Genomic DNA, 20,457 nt, shown 5'->3' with positions numbered 1-20,457 from the left:
TTTCCTCTTTTATTTATTCTATCAATATAATTTAATTTGTATTTTTTTTAATTATTTTTTGCTTGAATAAAAGATTATTTTAACAAGCGAATTTAACAATTAAATAAATACCCTATTTTTAAAGATTAAATATCTGAATCTACTTACATCTTTTAATATTTTAAGTTTTATTCTTAGACATTGTTAATAATAATTTATTTATTTACTTATTTAGTTTTGAATTTATTTAATCACCTTCGAGTCGAATAAAAAATGTCTTCTCTACTTCTTTTAGGCAGGTTGTTGGTCTGACATTATAATGCCATGATTAATGATAATTGTATTAAATATTTTTTCTCAAAAAATTTCATATGTTAAATAAGTGAATCAATATATTTTGGTAACTTGATGATTGGAATTCTTCAACAATTGGTTTCGGGAAGAATTCTGGGTAGGAAATCATTATTAGATTATTTAAACGGTTTTTTTAAACCGGTTTATTTTTGTATTTTAAATTTTAAAAATAATTTTTTTGTTTGAAATTAAATTTTTTTAGTGTTTTTATATTATTTTAATGTGTTAATGTCAAAAATAATTTTTTTAATAATAAAAAAATAATTTAAAAAACAATTATTATTACACTTTCAAACACCAATGTTATTTTGTTTCATATAAAATATTTTATTTTTATACTTGAATTGAATTATTGAATATAAAATTCTTTACTATCAAATAAAAAGTAAGTTTAAAAAAAATCAAAATATCTTTTTTAAAAATAAGTTTTTTTAAAAAAAATTACTATTCTTAAAAATGAAAATATTTTAGAATACTAGCTTTGTCGATGAATCATGGACTCCATCATTGCTTTTTTAAGCACATATACACTAATTATTTTCCACGGATTGAAGTCAGGGAAGGTCACATGTCATACTTTGTGGGTTGCTGAATAGTGAATACCAACACAAAGATTGGATCTTTTCTTCTATCCCAACCAAACAGCTTCCTCAACCAGGCCGGAAACTACTGGGCTGAAAAAACATCGCTGGCTTCCACATGACTGGAAAAATGGAACAGACCTACAAAGTGCAATCATAATTACAGTGCGAAGACAGCACTCGGTAGTTTGTTCCGACGGGTAAAAGACCTAACTCTTGCTAGTGGAACAAAATCCAATACCCATCCAAGGAAACGACAAAGACTAAATGGAAAACAGTGCACAGAGGAGATTGGAACGTGTTTCTGGGCACCTGTTGTCTCCGATTGAAGTCAATAATGGTCTTTCCCAGGTTAGATTATTTCATTGCCTTTGTTTTCTTACTCATGTTTTAGTGTTTTTCTGTCTCTGCTTGTGTGTTCTGGTAGACTAAAATGTCTGCTACTTTTGGTTATTACTGTTGTTTCTGTTTTGAAGGTTTTAATAAAAGGTGGGCATAGAAAACATGAGGAGGAAGGAGACCCAGTAGTTATAGGTGGCATGGTATTGGATATACATGCCACCCCTTCACTCCCTCTAAATCCTAGAACCACCACTCCTGGGAAGGTTTGTATTTATCTTCTCAAAACCCTTTTCTTCTTTTCTATTTATGTTGATAATAATCTGTGTTTTTGGTAGAGGTTGTGATGCTAGAAAAACGTTGTCACATGAAGGGTTTAATTGTATTCAGGTCCATTATGTACTAGGGGGTGTAGCAAGGAATATTGCTGAGTGTATGTCAAAGCTAGGAACTAAGCCTTATATGATTAGTGCCCTGGGCAATGACATGGCAGGTAATTATACCACCTCTGTTTTTTTATTCCTTGTGATGCATGGCTAGAGCCTTATAACCATTTCTTTGGAAGAGGTTTTGTGGTTTCAATGGTCAAAAAAACTTGTCAAAGTGAAAAAAAAAAAAAAATCTTCTTTTTGGCAGGCAAGCTGCTGTTGGAGCATTGGAATTCTGCGAGCCTATCTACAGAAGGTTAAACCTTAATATTTACCTCCAAAATCATCTGTAATGACTAAAGCTTTGCTAGCACTGTTGGTTTTATTTCATGTTCCTAATCTTTTATATAGTTGCTGGTTATGAGATACTGTTTGCCACCGAAATCATCTGTAATGACAATGGCACATTATATACTGCTGTTTGTTAATATTTACTGCATTTATATACCAAAATTATCTGTAATGACAACGGCACATCATGAGATACTGTTTGCCTGAGGAAACGACATAGATTTCAAAAAATAAATCAGTTGGCCCGTTATGCATCTGTTGAAAAAACTTTAAAAAGTCATTTAAGCATCAGAACTCTTTTGTGTTTGAGAGCTATGAATTAAAATGCAATAAAAAGAAAAACAGAGACCACAGGAGCTAATATAAAGGAAAACTATGTTAAAGCGCCTTCAGTGTCGTTCCACAATTATGTATGTCTGAGAGATTTTCATTATTGAGACCTGTTCCATTTTCTATGAATGTACTAGCTCTCTCAACCGTACTTAAGAATTGAATAACAGTAATCAGACAAGTTTATTTCTTTTTAAACTTTCTTCTCGGAAATCAATTGGCACAGTAATGAAAAGTTAGGTATGCTTTAATTTAAGATATCTGCTCCATTTTTTCATAATATCATCTGTGGGTAGGCATTATGAAGCACCAAGATATCAAGACTCCTGTCATATGCAACATATTTGACACTGAAGGAGAGTTGGCAGCTGCTGTTGCTAGTGTGGAAGCAGTTGTGAGTTGATTTTTTGATGTGGATTGTGTTGAAATAGGAATTTTTTTTTTTTCCTTTTCTTTTGCTGCAAACTTGTATATGCTCAAGAACAGAATACCTTGAGAAACTTACTGCTTGTATGATAACTCTGTCCAGGAAAAATTCCTAACTTCTTCGTGGATTCAGCAATCAAAGCAAAATATATTTTCTGCTCCTGTCATGATGGTTGATGCAAATCTAAGTCTCGCAGCTTTAGAAGCTTCTTGCCAATGTACTTGTAGCATATAACTGTAGACCCCCCCCCCCTCCCCTCGCCTCCTTTCCTTCTCTTACGCACATTCTATCCTTGGCATTGGTGAATGATCAACTCTATGCTAATCATAAATCTCCCTGTTTCTACTTTCTTGTTTTGTTACTCTTTTTTCTCCACTCAGTGGCAGCAGAATCCAACACCCCAGTTTGGTTTGAGCCTGTTTCAGTGGCTAAATCTAGAAGAATTGTCTCAGTTGCTAATTATGTGAGTGGTTCAATGTTTTCAATTACCTATGTCCTATCATCAATTAATACCAATAGTGCTTTCTAGGTCAGCCCCTTTGTTTTTCTTTGTGAATAAAACTTCGTAATATTTTGTTGTGCATCAGAAATTAGCTAGATCAGTGTTACTGGCTGCTTTCTATTTCGTAATCAGTATCCTTTTTGGATACCTGAGGAAGGCTCTACTTTCTAGAATGAGTAGGACATAGATGGAGACATTCTGATCAGTAGGTTGGGTAGGATACATTGTAAGTTCTGATCCACTTCCACCTTGATGTATTGCTCATGTTTAATTTACCTTTCAACAGAAGCTAATCTCTGTAACTGCTAAATTAAGGCTACCCTCAACTTATGTGTCAGCAAGCTTTTAAAATAATACCAGTCTATTGTCTCATTTCAATTAAAGGGTTGATCATTCTTGATGAGTGAAACAGTAATTTAATACCTTAGAGCAGAAAGAATTGTTAGGGAACTTCTTGAATTTGCAATACCTCTATTATTCATCACACATTGAACCCCAAACTGATTTGGAAACTTTTACAGGTAACTTTGGCTTCACCTAATGAAGATGAGCTTATCGCCATGGCGAATGCTTTATCTCATGAAAATATGTTTCGTCAAATTGAAAGGGATTCCAACAGTAGGTGTTCAGTCGAGTCTTTGTTCCAATTTTTGAAACCGGCAATCCTGGTTTTGCTAGAGAAGGGTATCAAGATAGTTGCTGTGACCCTTGGTGCAGATGGTGTGTTCTTATGTTCTAGAGGACCAAACGTAGTGAGATTTAGTTTGGATAGAACCAAAAAATATGGATTCAGTGGACAGTTATATGATAATGTGGCATCCAGCTGCCCTTCAAGTAGATTTTCTGGTGCTCTGCAGATTGAGAGAAGCTCTCATCTTTTTTCTGTGCATTTTCCTGCACTTCCTGCATCAGTTGTGAGGCTTACGGGGGCTGGTGACTGCTTGGTTGGTGGTACACTTGCTTCTCTCTGTTCAGGTTTAGATATTATGCAGAGCATTGCAGTCGGTATAGCAGCAGCCAAATCTGCAGTGGAGGGAGAGGCGAATGTGCCTTCAGAATTTAGTTTGGCCACTATTACAGGTATGCTTTTTAAGCTGAATCATTTTGTTTCATGATATATTTTGTCGTAAAAGGAATCAAACAAATATTTATTATCATCTTATGACTTTCTAATAGCAATCATTATCAAAATTATTCTGAAGATAGGTGGTATTGCCACTTATGTTATCCAAGGCATAATTTTCACACATTTAGAAGTTAGAACACTCACATTCCAAATGCCAAGGAAACTATCCTGTGACCATTCCAAGGGGCATCCACTTCCTTTGCCAGTGCAAGCCCAGTGCAGATAGTCAATCTGACCAATAAACTCGACTCCCTTTTGGTTTTACAAATAATATCTTGAATCAGATCATCTCATTAAGACTGCAAGTAGTGATTTTTTTGAGTTTCTTTTTGTGCAGAAGACGCAAGGTCCATATATTCTGCTGCCAAAATTCCGTTTCATCAATCAACGCTTTAATCCATGTGATAGTTATTGTTGTATGTTGAAAAACCACAAAGTCGAAGCAGTGAACCACTCAGATTTTTGTAAATCAAACTGGAATTGAAGCTTCAGCATGCCCTACACAGTAAGGGCACCTTTCTAAGAATGATGTCAATCTCACAAGTTTTGAGTCAGTTCTTGCTTGATTTGTATGAAGGGAAACGTTTCTGTTTTCTTTTCATGCTGGTTATGAAGTTAGAAATCTAATGAAAAAAGCACCCTTTCCTGCTCAGATCCATGCTATCTAACTATTTAGACCATGAAAGGGCCAAGCCCATCAACTATCAGTAATGTCAATTCTACTGAAATCACTTTCAGAAGATCCTCAAGCACTGAATAAGTGGATTTTATAAATTCAAAGATTGGAATCCTTAGTTGTCAGACCGGTTAATAGCTTGGGTTTTTGGATTGTGCAGTCAATTTGAGTCGACTCTAAAACAATGTTGTTCCTAGAATTTTTTATTTCTTTTTTTACGTTTTAGTTTATTTTTAAATAAAAATACAAAAAAATCATTGAAATTGACTTTGATTATGTCTGTTTGAATAGCTGGTTAATTGAGTTATGGATTTAGTGGACCAAGTTGAGTTCAATAATTATGAAGAAATTCACAAATGAATTGTATAATTTCAAGGATTAAAATACTTGGGGAAGTGATTTCAGAAAAAAAATATTGAGGGTAAGATTAGCATTACTCAACCATATCAGTGAAAATCTGGCCAATATGTTTATGCCCAAAACATCACATTAAACATACAAGCCGAAGCTATCGTTTTCAATCATATCAGTGAAAATATGGCCAATATGTTTACAAGATCTCCCTGGCCAGACCCGTTGGAGCCCAGAGGAACCCTACATTGTTACCCTCTTGCTTATAATGAACAACGTGTCATTTTTCATACACGACACCTAGTTCGCAACTGGACAACGTGTAGCAGGAGCTATCGTTTTCCCCTTCTTAAGCCTCACTCTCTAAACTGTTCAAAATCGCTTCTGCAATTCCGTTCATGCATTGTCTTCTTCGATGCGTCTCAGTAAATGAGGTCCTTAAAAGATGGATTGATGCGCCATGTCCGATCCATAAAGTCTGGTTTCACACTACCAATCTTAACCTCAAATCAACTCATTCATTTATACTCCAAGCATTGTCTTATAAATGAAGCCCAGAAACTGTTCGATGAAATGCCTCAAAGAAACACTTACTCCTGGAACACTATAATATCTGCCCACATAAAATCCCAAAACTTAGCAAAAGCAAAATCCATTTTTGATTCTGCTTCTGTTAGGGATTTGGTCACTTATAATTCTATGTTATCGGGTTATGTTAGTGTGGATGGATATGAAAGAAATGCCCTTGAATTGTTTGTTGAAATGCAAAGTAAAAGAAATGAGATTGAGATTGATGATCTTACTATTACAAGCATGGTTAACTTGTTTGCTAAGTTATGTAATTCGTGTTATGGGAGTCAATTGCATTCATATATGGTGAAAACCAGTAATGATAGAAGTGGGTTTGTTGTGAGTTCTTTGATTGACATGTATTCTAAATGTGGGTGTTTTAAAGAGGCTTGTCAGGTATTTAAAGGTTGTGAAAGAGAAGGAGGTTTTGATTTGGTCTCAAAGAATGCGATGGTGGCAGCGTATTGTAGAGAAGGGGATATGGAAATGGCTTTGAGGTTGTTTTGGAGGGAAAGTGAGTTGAGTGATTCGGTGTCATGGAATACATTGATTTCGGGTTATGTTCAAAATGGTTATCCAGTGGAGGCACTGAAGTTGTTTGTGTGTATGGGGGAGAATGGTGTTAAATGGAATGCACATACTTTTGGTAGTGTTTTAAGTGCTTGTGCTGATTTAAGGAGCTTGAAGATTGGCAAGGAAATGCATGCTTGGATTTTGAAGAATGGACTGGGTTCGAGTGCTTTTGTAGAAAGTGGCATTGTTGATGTTTACTGCAAGTGTGGGAATATGAAGTATGCAGAGTCATTGCATTTGACAACGGGGGTCAGAAGTTCCTTTTCCATCACTTCAATGGTTGTGGGGTATTCGTCACAAGGAAACATGGTGGAAGCTTGTAGGCTTTTTGATTCGTTGGAAGAGAAGAATTCTATTGTTTGGGCTGCAATTTTTAGTGGTTATGTCAAATTGAAGCAATGTGAAGCTTTTTTTGAACTTCTACGAGAGTATATAGCCAAGGAAGCTACGATTCCTGGTGCTTTGATCCTTATCAGTGCATTTAACGTGTGTGCATTCCAAGCTGCCCTTGGTCCTGGGAAGCAAATCCATGGTTATGTATTCAGAATGGGAATTGAAATGGACATGAAGACGACTACAGCTATGATTGACATGTACTCAAAATGTGGAAGTATACCATACGCAGAAAAACTGTTCCTGAAAGTTATTGAAAGAGATTTAGTCCTTTACAATGTTATGCTTGCTGGTTATGCTCATCACGGGCATGAGATTAAAGCTATAAATTTGTTTCAGGAAATGTTGGAGAGAGGAGTTGGACCAGATGCCGTTACTTTTGTTGCACTTCTGTCAGCTTGCCGTCACCGTGGATTGGTTGATTTTGGTGAAAAAACATTTTATTCCATGACAGAAGATTATCACATACTGCCTGAAACTGATCACTATGCATGCATGATTGATCTTTATGGAAGGGTTAACCAACTAGAAAAGATGGTACTGTTCATGCAAAGAATTCCAATGGAGCATCAGGATGCTGCTGTCGTTGGGGCATTTTTTAATGCATGCAGGCTAAATAATAACACAGAATTAGCAAAAGAGGCAGAGGAGAAATTGTTAAATATTGAAGGTGATAGTGGAGCTCGTTATGTGCAGTTGGCTAATGTTTATGCTGCAGAAGGGAACTGGGCTGAGATGGGGAGGATTAGGAGGGAGATGAGAGGAAAGGAGGCCAAGAAGTTTGCTGGTTGCAGTTGGGTATACTTGGATAATGGAGTCCATTCATTTACCTCTGGTGATAGAACCCATACAAAAGCAGAGTCTATCTATTCGATGCTGGAGTTCTTGATGGCAGAATTATATGAAATCGCTGGGGCGTTCCGTTAGATAATGTTTTGAATGTTGGCATGGTAACATGGTTCAAAAGCTTGCACAACCTGCACCGAGGATGAAGAGTTGGAGACTTCGAGTAGCCGCAGATGTTTAGCAGGTATATTGAAATATTCAAAAGCTAGTCTATCGTGAGAGCACTTCATGATTGTCTTTTATTGGGAAGGATGAGAAGATCATGTTCTAATTCCAATGGCCCCTTCTGGTATGTGCATACGGCAGTGTCAGATTTCTCACGTGATGCTTTATCCCTGCATGCTAAGAAACAAACTCCGTAGTGCATTGGTCAATGATGGCTTACCACCAGAGTAATATCAATCTTAATAGTCATGTAAGATTGTTTTGTACTTCAAATAACCCTTTTTTTTTTTTCAGATACAATAACATGTAGGAGTTTAATTAATTTTGGTGGTTCTGAAACAGATAAATAACTGAAGCTTTTGAGGAGAACTGTCACTGAAACCAAAGCAAACATCCAGACGAAGAAATGCTGTAGAGCAAGATGTTTAGTGTAGAAGCAACCATCGCAACTGTTCTGTTTCTAGGACTCGAAATTCTTCCAAGCCCGAGGTCAAGTCTCACAAGGATTTTGAACGGCACATTTAGGCTATCCTTCCCACATACTATGCTCATTTTATAAACTGAAAGTGTGGTAACATGCTTCGGCAAGGAGTTAAGCCACAGTTTTAGCATGGTTTCGCAAAGCTTCAGCTGCACTACCTTGTTTTTGAGCTTTGTATGCTTCAGCAACACCACCTTGTTTTTTGAGAATTTTATAGATAAATCCTTTTGATTGGGCACAAAATTGTTTCATGAACTGATGTGCCTCCAGAATATCTCGTCTTCCGCATTTTTTTATGTGAATGAAATGAATACCTCAAAGCCAAAGAAGAAGAAAAAAAAGGCAGCTGAAGAGTGTGTGATGCTGAGAGCGATAGTGAAGAGATTGATAATCAAGTTATTTACGTGAATTAAAACAATTGGCGTCGCCCGGACTCGAACCGGAGACCTTCAGTGTGTTAGACTGACGTGATAACCAACTACACCACGACACCTCTCGTTGCTAAAATTTACTGTAAGTTAATTAGTTCAATTTAGTTTTCCTCTTCTTCGTTGGATTTCATTCGCGTATAAACTGCATCCCCTGCATTTAACACGCACTCTGTCTCTGCAAATCGAATTCCATGGCGTTTCAAGGAGAGGTAAGAATCCACACTTCTAAACACTTTTCTGCTCTCTACTACTTTCACAGTCACTGACTTGTATTTATTTGCATCCGCTACTCTCTGTCCCGTTTCAACACTTGATTTTCTCCTAAAGTAGGCTCAAATGAGTTACAAATCATGATTAAAATAATTCATTGTGTCTTTCTATTCTTGTTTGAATGTATAAACCTAATTTTAATTACCATAAAAACATGAATTCTCTTGTCTTGTTAGAGAAACACATGCCAGAAAAATAAAAAAAAACAAAAATAATTATTAAAGGAGGCGTTGCTGCTGCTTTCTGTTGCTGTCTTTCTTCTAGGTTAGCTTGAGACTGCTTCTTTCACTACTTAATTCCAACATTGTTGTCCCTACAACACGGTAATATCTTGTAATTAAGGTTTTTTTATTTTATTTTATTTTATTATCGTTTTTATGTTTTCGTGATGAATGAGTGAATAATATATAAATATATGGTATGTTAAAGTCCGTTAATGGACCCTCTTAGATCATCAAAATAATCACATGGAGTTAATTTCATAAAGAAGATATAGAGTAGCTTGCTTTTTGACTGCTTTCCACTTCGACTTTTATAAATCTTGCTGACTATGAAATCATCATTCAGTATTCATGCCTCAATAGATAGAATAAAAAACTGTATGGATGACAACAAGCACGTTCCTATGGTACATAATTTATGATATTGACAATCAACGTGACCTGCGCTACATCAAGGTTTAAATATTTTTATTTTTTATAAAAGAATATATATACAAAAAAAAAAAAAAACTTTAATGTATTTTTGTAGTTAAAAAAATTATAACAAATCAAAATTAGTAAGAGTTATGTGTACTATTAAAATAAATAAAAAATCATTAATAATATCTAAAAACAAAACTTGAAAAGCTAAATATAAAAGAAGATTAAAATATTTAATCTTAAAAATAAAACATTAAATTGATTGAATAAAATAAAAAAAAAACATATAAAGCTACATATGTTAAAAATATAATGCTTGTCATGGTAGATGACATGTCATGTGTTTTGCCTAGATTCCGGTCATAGTGGTGGCCAGAAAATCTAGGCCTAAGTTGTTTTAACTCAAAAACCTTTTTTGCAACCTGTTTTTAACCCAAAACACCCTAAAAATCATGACAAACTCATTCATGGCTTCAAAAAACAGCCCCAAAAACCGAACTCAAATTGAAACAAAAAATCAACCTGAGTTTATATCTATTTTTTCACGAACTTTTAAGATATAAAAAAATCTAATATAAACTTCCCACATCAAATAAAACAATTTAACACCACAATCTTTTATTTTGGTGACCTAAATGAGTGTCAATAACAAGTTTTTCTCTCTACAGCCAGAATCCAACAACTCCTCTCTCTCTCCTCTTTCAACTAGGGACCAAAAAACAACAAAAATAAACTTATATACCAAAATAGAATTGGAACAATTTAAAGGGACCGCAATTGTATAATTTATATGATTGTTTAAGTTGAAGGACCAAAGTGAATGTTTTCAAAACTTATAACACATCACCGATATTTGTTTCATTTTTCATTTCGATCCTCCCTCTTCCAATCTCATCCTTTAATAAGAATTTGAAATCAAATGTTCCTTAAATAGAACTTGATCGTCTGAAAACAAAGTTTAAGGATCAAATTGAAAAAAAATTTGCATAATAACAAATATACAATGAAAATCCAGCATTTTAGTATATAAGTAATAAAAACCATAGCCCACCAAATAGTAAATTTAAAGCAAATTGAGTGGATTAAGTTTCAAATCTACATAATTTATTCTGAATGCCTGAATCTTCATCTAATATCTGATTTGCCTCAACAGAAACAATTATCTCCTGACTTCAAGTAACATACGAGAGTCAGCAGTTTGGTTCTGTTCACTTAAAGTGGTTTCCTCGTCATTGTCACTTTCAGTTTCAGCATCGGATTCCATGGCTATAAGATCTGAGATTGCGTCTCGCCCATATATCTTGGTTAGCTCCTCCTGTTTCATTGATCAATCATATTCTTTCAGCAGCAACTTATTTAATTTTGATGTCGAAGGGGAAAGGGGGAATGCGAACAAATGAATTAACTCCAAGCCCCATTAGTACTGAGTAATAGACTTCATTTGAAAAAGAAAAAACAGACAGATTAAGAATATGAAAGAAGCTGGGTTAGGGGGTGAACCATAATAGATTTATTTTCATCTTTAACTCTTTCACATTTCTTAAGAAGATTGTCCATCTCAGCTTTAAGCTTAGACCACTCAGTTCTCAATCCCACAGCCATTGCTTGTAAATTTTCACATTCTCGCTGCATCATACAAAACACAAAATTGAAATATTAATTTTAACAAATGACAGTATTCGAATATAGAATCCAAAAGTTCTAATCTGAAGTTAAAAAAAAAAAAAATTCTCAACATTTGTCTTTTATTTTCTTCTCTCTTTTTAGTGACATTCTAAGAAATGTTGACGAGACTAGTGGCTTGCCAGCAAGTTGCTCGCCTACCAAAAATGAGGTTGTTTAATCACCTTGCACTAAGATTTGTTGAATACATTAAGCTATCATCATTAAAACTAATGACTGAGTTTTGCAGACTTGCATTATTGGTTTCACATAATTATTTCATGTTTACTACCCGTCTTAGGCCATAATTGTATATAAGAAGCGGGAAGTACCGGTGAAATGTAAAACCTGTACTGAACATTGTTAGCAGATAACGTAAGAAGCCAACATAAAAAGCCACCTCCCCCTTGGGTCTGGAATTTTTTCTTGTGCTTGACATCCACATGATGTGACATATGAAAGAAGAAAGTTTAGAACCGAATTGAAATAAGCGAGGCAAGAGATTTTGACTGATAACAAGGTCAATAATCTGCCAGTGGGTGCATGGATTTTATACAGCAAGCCTGCAACTCTTGCAGGGACAGGGCTCTGGGACCCAAATCCACTCCACCCTGCTTGAAGCTGAGAACAAGATGAGACGAGGAGCCAATAGTTTTACAAGATGGGCGCATTGAAGATGACATCCACCATAAGCCCATCCATGATAAAACATATAGAACGGCCATGTGACCAGTAGTGTTCCTATAAACAAAAGGGAATGCGTAGATGATGATAGGGATATGAAACGAAGTCCCCTGTATATTAAGTGAAGTTCCAACGCGGCTGACTCGAACACCATCAAGAGAAAACAATTTAATCGTTTCTCCTTTTGTCATAGACTGACGCAACTAAACCACCACAAAAGGATCACTTAAATTTGAAGAGAATTAACTGGTTTTACCACACGAAGCAAGGAAATATAAAGAAGATCAAGCATTTTAAGCTGAAAACATGGGTGGAAGCATCTCCAGCTACAAGACACGCCCATTCATTTGTCAACAACCACCACGTTCAGACCATTTAGGCCGTTAACGGTGCACCGCATTAACAAACACGCACTTAAACATGGCCCTCAAGGGAAACCCCTAAATGGTTGAACTATATGAATCCACACGTTCATGAGTGTGTAGTATACATGTTAGAAATAATTCTTTGATAAATCATCTCATTGTTAGACTATTTCATTCAAAATTAAAATAAGAATGGTTTCATGAACACGAACCTGAGATACAGAAGTTGATTTGGAACAGTTATCAGGTTTCTTGATACCCTTAGAATCCATTGATTTGAAAGGTTTAGCAATGACAATATTATTTAGCTTGTTCCTTTCCTCAATCGCACAAGAGCCCAATTTACTTCCTGGAAACAGAAACAAGAAACAGAAAAAAAAAAAAACAAAATCTATTTAGACCAAGAATAGCTGCTAGATAAACTGGTATTGCCAATAATGAACAGAAACTACATAGATTATTATACTACTTTAATCAATTCCTTAATAAGAACCCATAAACCGAAATCTACACTTTGTGAAGAAAAAAATCAGAATCCCCCAAACTACCATTAAATAATATTAATATATTTATCAAGATTTGTATAATTTAGAATGTCATAAACAGATCTCAAACAGTTAAAAAATAAATAAATTATGTAGGTTTCTAGCAAAACAATTTGGTTACCTTCACAGCGTGGCTGCAAAACAAGCTAAAGAAAAATAGAATTAATTAACAGAAGCAAGCTCACATTAGCATATTAAAATAAACTGAAGCGACCAAGAAAACAGTGTGAAAGAGTGGATTAAGGAGAATAAAATTAATTGAAATACAAAAAACTGAGGTTAATATCAGAGTTAAATAGAGAGGGAGAGAGAGACGTGACTCGTGAGAGAGTGAGAGCGCGCGAAAGAGGACGGTGAGGGGGGTAGAACGGGTATTTACGATTGTTCCTTTCCAATCTAGAGTTCGGATGCTCTCTAAAACTGTTGACGGTTGCGATTGTTTAATTATAATATCTACGATGGGGAACATCCCAAATTACTCCCCGCATCTAGGTTCCCTAAGTCACATTAATTAATTAATTAATTAAGATTAAGAAAAAAAAACTAGAGTGCGTGGAGAAATACTGTTTATCCACATCTATAACACGCTGGATTTTATTTTTCTTTTCGTTTTGATCTTTTCTTCTTCTTTTTAAATTAGTCCATAATTTATATGTTTATTAGGATTTACATTTGATAATTTGTTTTAATTTATATTTTTATATAGTTATTTTGATATTAAAAAAGAATTCTAGCATCGAATTGATGCTTTTTATCAAAAAATAAAAACATTTGTTGTTTGGATGAAACTTAAAATCAAGGGACAAATTAAAAAAGAGAAAAAAAAAACCCTTTTGTTGTTTTTTTAAAAAAAGTGTTTCCCAAGTCTGCTCCTCCATTTTTTTATCAATCATCGAGTTTTTATTTCAATTTTATCTTTTGATGTTATATCAATTAGATTAAGATTTTTTATATATAATTTATTAAGATTTGTTTTTTATATGCTCACCACTATATTAAATAATTGTCCTGATATCGAGTTAGTGATTGATTTTGTGAGATATTGTTTGGTTCTTCATTTTTCTAAAGATTAAGAGTAAAGGGACTAAAATTAAAAAAAAATTAGAAAAAAACATTGAAGTGCATAGGGAAGAATAGCATACTAGTCATGAAACCTGAGGCAATGAGAAGAAAAAAAAAAAAAAAAAAAAGGAAAAAGAATGAGTTGTTTGAGTCATACCAAACCTCCTCTTCTATAACATGCACCACCTTATAAAAAAAAAATATTGTGATGTTTCCAAAGACAAAATTGATTGGAGCTCAAAGGAATTATCATACGCCGCATGGAGGCTATAAGGCCTTCTTCACGTCAAAGGGCATGTTTTCTACATGTTGGGTACTTTCTTTTTCCTTCAATTTAGTCCCTTGATTTTTAAAATCTCTTTGATTTAGCCATAAATTTTTTTAAAATGATTTTTTTTATTTCTTTTCAATCTCATCCTTCAATATTGAGTTATTAAAAATTAAATTTCATAATTTGTTTTGTTTTGTTTTGCTTTCTACATGGTTTTCACATTTTCAAAAAAAAAAAAACTTGACATTAAGTTGATGCTCGATTTTATGATCTTTTATTTTTAAAAAATACGATTAAAAAAAACTGTTAAAAAATTCAATTTATTTAACTTTGTGGAATCCATGATCTAGTTTGCAGGGTTTGATAAGGTAACATATGTTGCCTTGGTTCGTGTTTGGAAGGATAGCCTTTTTTTTTTATTTAATTAAACTTGATTTAGTGATCGTGTTTTTTTTAATCATATAGTTAAAAAAATAGTTTTGAAAAAAATCCATGTTATTAAACTTCATAGAGTTCATGAATTAGTTCATGAGTTTGGCGGATTAACCAAGATTTAACTAGTTTGGTATGTTAATTTTTTATTTTTATTTCATTCTTCAATATTGATTTTGTTAGGAATCTGACTTCATTTTATTTTGTTTTATATATATATATATATGGAGTTATTGTGGTTTCAAACAAACATCTAGGTATTGTGTTGGTGCTTGATTTTGCAAGGGCTTATTTTTATATCATATAATTAAATAAAATTAGTTTTTTTTAAAATAAAATTATTAAACCTAGTAGAGTCTAAGACTTAAGACATAAGTTGACATCCAATATGCCATCATCTTAATATTTTTTGAAAAAGGTCATCTTGTTGAATTATTAAAAAAAAAAACTAATCATGTTTTTATTAATCATTAGAATTGCCTTTTGGACATGTGAAATCAACCAATTCATGTCGAGGCAATTTCCATACAATTTAATTTAAAACTTGAGCTATGCAAAGAGTTAAGACATGAGATTTCAAGATTTGCATGCTTGGCCGAGTTTAATAACATAGCCAAAAAAATCCCACATGACCTTGACATTCATTTAAAAAAACTTTTAGCCTGACTAGCATTAGAGCGCAAACCAATAGACTTGTTAAATATTTAAATAATTTATTTTTTGATACAAAAGTATTTAAAAATATAATTATGATTTTTAATTTTTTATACTTTAAAAAAGTATTTAATTGAATTTTTTTTTTATTTTATAGTTTTTTTTTATACATTTTTTTTAAATTAGAAAAAAAATTATATTTATTGTGAACTCCTAAAATCACCCCTTCTATTTTGTAAATTTTGAGATATAATGAAATATATATATATATATATATATATATATATATATATATATATAATCTATGTATATTCTACATGTTAAATACATTATATATTATTTAAAATTGGTTCAAAACTTTTATTTATATTTGATAACAATATATTATTTAAATTTTATATTCTTTCATTATGATTTAAATTATCTTTCAATCATATTTTTTAAATTAATTATGTTTATAAATTATACATCTTCACATTTTCATGTTTCATATAAAAATTCATGTTTCTTGTATAAAAAAAGTTATATATATATATTTTTAATTAGAATTACAATTTTTAATGAATGCAAATATTGCAAAAAATATGACTTTACTCCATCACTAGTCATTTGTTTAGACATATTTGAAAAATGTGTGTTTTAGCTACGTATTTAAATTAATAATGTTTATATAGTATACATTGCGATAAGAAACCATGTTAGGTTTGAATTTTACCTTAAAATATTTATTGTTCCCTTTTACATGATTGAATATATCTTTCAAATTATATATCAAATCACACTGAAATGTTATAAAGAGATGCTAGACACATGTAAATATATTTTTGTACAATATCAGGTCAATCAAAGTTCGGGAACATATTATTTAAATTGGTCAAAGTTGTTGTTACTGTTTTGACAGATTTGCCAACAAAGTGTTTTTTTCTTGATTATTTTTAGCCTAATTAAATATTGGGTTAATTTTGGACCACAAATGAAGATTAAACAAGGCTTATTTATGGACTAAACTTGTGCATGAATTGGGCTATAAAGGTTCTTAATGTGGTTTGGATTCATTAAAAAATAAAATTCATATTTTCTTATGATATGTGCAGCGACTATAGGCTCTTTGAATATTTTAGTTTCAATTATCTTTTATTTATTTTGTCCATCTTTAAGTTTTAGTAGCTTAGAGAGAATATTAACATGTACCTTTTTGTTCTTAATTTATGCTTTTGAGTTTGATTAATCAGCGAAGGCTTAAGGCTTGTATGAAATTAATTATAAATTAGTTTTTAGTTATGCCCGAAGGCTTGTTTGAGTTCATATTTTCGAGTTTATTAGTATAGATTTTTAGTCAGTTTTGTAAGTGGGTTAATTTTACGAACAATGATAGATCTATTAGGGTTTTTATTTTCAAGAGTATAAATATTTTTTATAAGGATAAAATTTTCAAATTGGATAATATAATTACTACTAAATTTATTCAGCTTGTGTGAGAAACATTCTTATATGCTTTGGTTCTCTAACAAAGTAAATGAACTTATCAAAGATTAACTAGTTTCGTAGTATATTTCATATACTTTCCATTCATGAATTGATATTTATAGAGTGTGGAGAGTTCTTAATCCAAAAATAATAGTATATTAGAACATGTTTTCATTTGTATTATTAATCATGTTACGAGTGTTTTCAAGATTTATTGTCATATTTTATTATGAGTTTGTGGAAAGTTGTTAAACTCGCGAGTTTACTCGTAAAATCTCCTGATTTTATGAGTTAACTTATATATACCATGTACAATCGGGTTAGAAACTCGAAAACCAGTAAACTTGGTCATTCGGACCAAGTTTACGAGTTTGACAAATTCTTCAATTTTCTGTGTATTTGTTAACTGATAAACTCTTCAACTTTCTATTGATCTCTATGTTCATCTCAAACAAAAGAAAAACACCTAGGCTTGGAGGTCCATAAAAGATTATTGAAAGCAACACGGTTCCAGCTACGAGAGACGACGGTGCATCGTGCCATGCTGCGTGCATTGAGGTTGTTCAAAACCCTCAACATCAAGTCCCTACCAAGCAGATCTAATGAGTCTTGAGTTATTAATTACAAGGAGAGTGAGAAGATACAACAGAGGGTGGTGAGTGGAGTCAGGGGAGAGAAGATGAGAGAGTGCATCAAGGGTAGTTGATTTCGGTGATGATGCTACAAATTTCTTGATCAAACGGTTAGTAGTTGAAGTATATCTTGTGGTAATGGTGGGCATTGGGCAACACTGCAATGAAGAAATGCTAGGCTTGTTTGCTAATTGCTGCTAAACATTTAAAGTTGTTCCATTTGGTCGATAAATTCAGAGGTGGTGATGTTGGATATGAAATATAAGGTAGTGAACCAGTGGTTATTGACTGTGGCTGAGGTGGTGATATTGGTTGTAAATTGTGAAATATAAGGTTTTATCATTTATGTTTTCTTTGTTATCCTATTGTGAGATTGGGATTCTGCCCATTGCTTTGTGAATAAAAAACATCAATTAAGAAGGAAAGACATGAGAAAAACATTACGCGTTGATTTTTTAGTAAAGTCATAGAGATTGATCCTTAATTATTTTTTAAGTTTTAATTAAATTTTTTTAATTGTTTTAATGTATTAATATTAAAAATAAATTTTTAAAAATAAAAAAATATTCTATTTTAATACATTTCAAAGTTAAAAATACTTTAAAAAACAATATTTATCATATTATTAAACAATCATTAAACCCCACATTAAGTTATTATTTACTACTTGATTGAAATTATTAATATATAATTAATTAAAATATTTTGCTTATAATTTTACAATTTGAGTTTACAATCTAAATTTAAATTACATGTTTCGTATCGTATTAAAAAAACGTTTCTGACAACCTTATTTGTGGGACCTCATTATTACAACGTTCGCATCACAGTGTTATATATATAAAGGTCTTAAACGTATTAATCATGTCCCTTTTAGTTGCATGTTTTAAGTTAATATTGTTTATAAATCATGCACTCCCTCCCCCTCCTCCTCTTCTTCTTAGGGTTTTTTTTTTTTTAATGAAGAATCACAACACATCTTATCATATTAAACACTACAAGATTTAACAGTTTTACCGACGGATTTTTTCCGTCGGCGTAAGACACATATTCCATCGGTAATTAATTTACCGACTAAATCACCGACGGAGAATTTTCGTCGGTGAATCTTTTCTCGGTAATTTTTTTTCCGTCGGTAATAATATTACTGACGGATTTACTGGCGGAACAGACGCGTCGGTAAATTTTTTTTTATTACCGATGGATTTACCAACGGATTTACTGACGAAAATTTCCGTCGGTAATTATTTAAAAACATTTTAAAAAAATTATTTTATAAAATTATAAAATAATTAAATTAACATAAATCAACATTGTATAATATATACTCAAAATGCTTGGAAAAAAGAATAAGAAAATCAACTCAAACAAATTTGTAACAAATAAATAAAACAAAAAAATTAATTCAACTAAAAATTCATATGAAAAAAATGAAGTTGCAATTGCTAAAAAATTAAAAATCCTATAAATAAATCAACTAAAAATTGATCTCATATGAAAAAAAAAAAAAAAAAACTCACAACAACATTTATACAATTATTAAGAACAAAATCAATATTTAAAATTAAATAAAAAACAAATATAGTGAAAAATCATGAAAAAATAAGAAAAAAGAAAGATCTTACCTTAATATACTTGTAAGTGAAGCTAAGGAAAAAAAAATTCATGAAGCATAATAATTAAAAAAAACTAAGAGGATAAAAGAAGAAAGAAGAAAGAAGAAGAAGGAAGAAGAAGACATACCCGAGCATGGAGGAAAAGAGAAGGAGATGAGGAGAGAAAAGAAGAGAAAGAAATAGATATTGATGTTTTTTACATATAGTGAAGAAGAAGAAGAAGAAGTAGAAGTAGAAGTAAGACATACCCGAGCATGGAGGAAAAGAGAAGGAGATGAGGAGAGAAAAGAAAAGAAAGAAATAGATATTGATGTTTTTTACATATAGTGAAGAAGAAGAAGAAGAAGAAGAAGTAGTAGAAGAAGAAGAAGAAGAAGAAGAAGAAGAAGAAGAAGAAATGAGTTTGTCTCTTGTGAAATAAGCGGATTTAGATTTTTTATTGGGGCGCGTTACCGACGGATAATTGAATATTAATATTTTTTAATTATTCTGTCGGTAATTCCGTTGGTAATATTTAATTTAAATTTTCAATTTCGTAAAAAATTTTTAGAAACCGCCAAAAATTATCGATGATTTTTCAATCCGTCGGTGATTCCGTCTATAATATTTAAATGAAAATTTTAAATCAATTGAATTTTTTCAGAAAACCGCCAAAACACGCCGACGAATTTTCAATCCGTCGGTGATTTTTTCTGTAAAGTAAAACAATTAACAGTGCAATTGGAAGATGAACAGTTCTGGAGCTCTCTGTAAAATTCCGTCGGTAATTCCCTTTGTAATTGACATGATGAATAGTGTTCACAACTTACCGATGGATTTACCTACGGAATTACCGACAAAAAAATTCCATCGGTAATTCCGTTGGTAAAAAATGACACATCATCTTTTTTTTTTTTTGCTTTGCTTTATTTTTTTTCCCACGGTAATTCCCTCAGTATATCCCTCAGAAATATTTCCGTCGGTAAAATCCCTCGGAAATTTACCAACGGAAATATTCCCTCGGTATTTCCGTTTGTATTTATTGATTTTCTGGTAGTGAAAGTTACAAATAACTCACACATGGAATTGTGGCCTAGTGGTTGGAGGGACTTATTCTTTCACATCAGAGTTCAAGCCCCACTTGTGTACGCCTGTCATCTCCGCGGTGCCTTACATGCTCACTGGGCTTGCAAGATGTTTAGTGAGCCCGGGGATTAGTCGTGGTGCGCGCAAGCTGGCTCGGATATCCCAGGTTACCAAAAAAAAAAAAAGTTACAAATAACACATCCTCACATTCTCATGCTCTTTTATAAAATATTATATCTCTTGCATCA

General features: G+C 32.5%; 3 protein-coding genes and 1 non-coding gene across 5 annotated transcripts; 2 read left to right on the top strand and 2 right to left on the bottom strand.

Moving 5' to 3' along the window:
- Window positions 1-879: 879 nt before the first annotated feature.
- Window positions 880-4,883, top strand: LOC118039786 (pseudouridine kinase). Its single transcript, XM_035046583.2, has 9 exons — window positions 880-1,265; window positions 1,391-1,519; window positions 1,644-1,746; window positions 1,890-1,937; window positions 2,599-2,696; window positions 2,832-2,946; window positions 3,110-3,192; window positions 3,753-4,311; window positions 4,695-4,883. The coding sequence occupies exons 1-9, from the start codon at window positions 1,182-1,184 to the stop codon at window positions 4,751-4,753; spliced, it is 1,278 nt and encodes a 425-aa protein (XP_034902474.1). The 5' UTR covers window positions 880-1,181; the 3' UTR covers window positions 4,754-4,883.
- A 30-nt stretch (window positions 4,884-4,913) lies between these two features.
- On the top strand, window positions 4,914-9,328 carry LOC118039787 (putative pentatricopeptide repeat-containing protein At3g18840). Of its 2 annotated transcripts, XM_035046586.2 has the most exons (3): window positions 4,914-7,950; window positions 8,073-8,181; window positions 8,274-9,328. In XM_035046586.2, exon 1 carries the CDS (start codon window positions 5,814-5,816, stop codon window positions 7,845-7,847), a length of 2,034 nt encoding a protein of 677 aa, XP_034902477.1. In that variant the 5' UTR covers window positions 4,914-5,813; the 3' UTR covers window positions 7,848-7,950; window positions 8,073-8,181; window positions 8,274-9,328. The 2 variants fall into 2 exon arrangements, with proteins under 2 accessions (XP_034902477.1, XP_034902476.1); XM_035046585.2 differs by having other exon boundaries at window positions 4,914-8,181.
- Window positions 8,832-8,905, bottom strand: TRNAV-AAC (transfer RNA valine (anticodon AAC)). Its single transcript has one exon. It is a non-coding gene; the product is annotated as a tRNA-Val (tRNA).
- A 1,479-nt stretch (window positions 9,329-10,807) lies between the features above and the next one.
- On the bottom strand, window positions 10,808-13,346 carry LOC118039788 (uncharacterized). Its single transcript, XM_035046587.2, has 4 exons — window positions 13,132-13,346; window positions 12,678-12,814; window positions 11,255-11,380; window positions 10,808-11,069 (listed from the first exon to the last, which is right to left on the bottom strand). The coding sequence occupies exons 2-4, from the start codon at window positions 12,735-12,737 to the stop codon at window positions 10,914-10,916; spliced, it is 342 nt and encodes a 113-aa protein (XP_034902478.1). The 5' UTR covers window positions 12,738-12,814; window positions 13,132-13,346; the 3' UTR covers window positions 10,808-10,913.
- Window positions 13,347-20,457: the final 7,111 nt, after the last annotated feature.

This window comes from Populus alba, chromosome 4 (assembly GCF_005239225.2).
Source record: "Populus alba chromosome 4, ASM523922v2, whole genome shotgun sequence".
NCBI classification, from domain to species: Eukaryota; Viridiplantae; Streptophyta; class Magnoliopsida; order Malpighiales; family Salicaceae; genus Populus; species Populus alba.
Note: the sequence above shows the minus strand (reverse complement) of the source record. Positions and strands in the feature narration are given on the sequence as shown.

What these genes read in the sequence shown, in the direction of transcription:
- LOC118039788 (XM_035046587.2), bottom strand. Translation starts at nt 12,737, where the DNA reads ATGGATTCTAAGGGTATCAAGAAACCTGATAACTGTTCCAAATCAACT. An exon ending in AATCAACTTCTGTATCTCAG is followed by an intron (nt 11,381 to 12,677) that starts GTTCGTGTTCAT and finishes TGTATGATGCAG; the next exon opens with CGAGAATGTGAAAATTTACA. An exon ending in ATGAAAATAAATCTATTATG is followed by an intron (nt 11,070 to 11,254) that starts GTTCACCCCCTA and finishes TCAATGAAACAG; the next exon opens with GAGGAGCTAACCAAGATATA.
- LOC118039787 (XM_035046586.2), top strand. Translation starts at nt 5,814, where the DNA reads ATGAGGTCCTTAAAAGATGGATTGATGCGCCATGTCCGATCCATAAAG.
- LOC118039786 (XM_035046583.2), top strand. Translation starts at nt 1,182, where the DNA reads ATGGAAAACAGTGCACAGAGGAGATTGGAACGTGTTTCTGGGCACCTG. An exon ending in CCTGGGCAATGACATGGCAG is followed by an intron (nt 1,747 to 1,889) that starts GTAATTATACCA and finishes TCTTTTTGGCAG; the next exon opens with GCAAGCTGCTGTTGGAGCAT. An exon ending in TTGTCTCAGTTGCTAATTAT is followed by an intron (nt 3,193 to 3,752) that starts GTGAGTGGTTCA and finishes AAACTTTTACAG; the next exon opens with GTAACTTTGGCTTCACCTAA.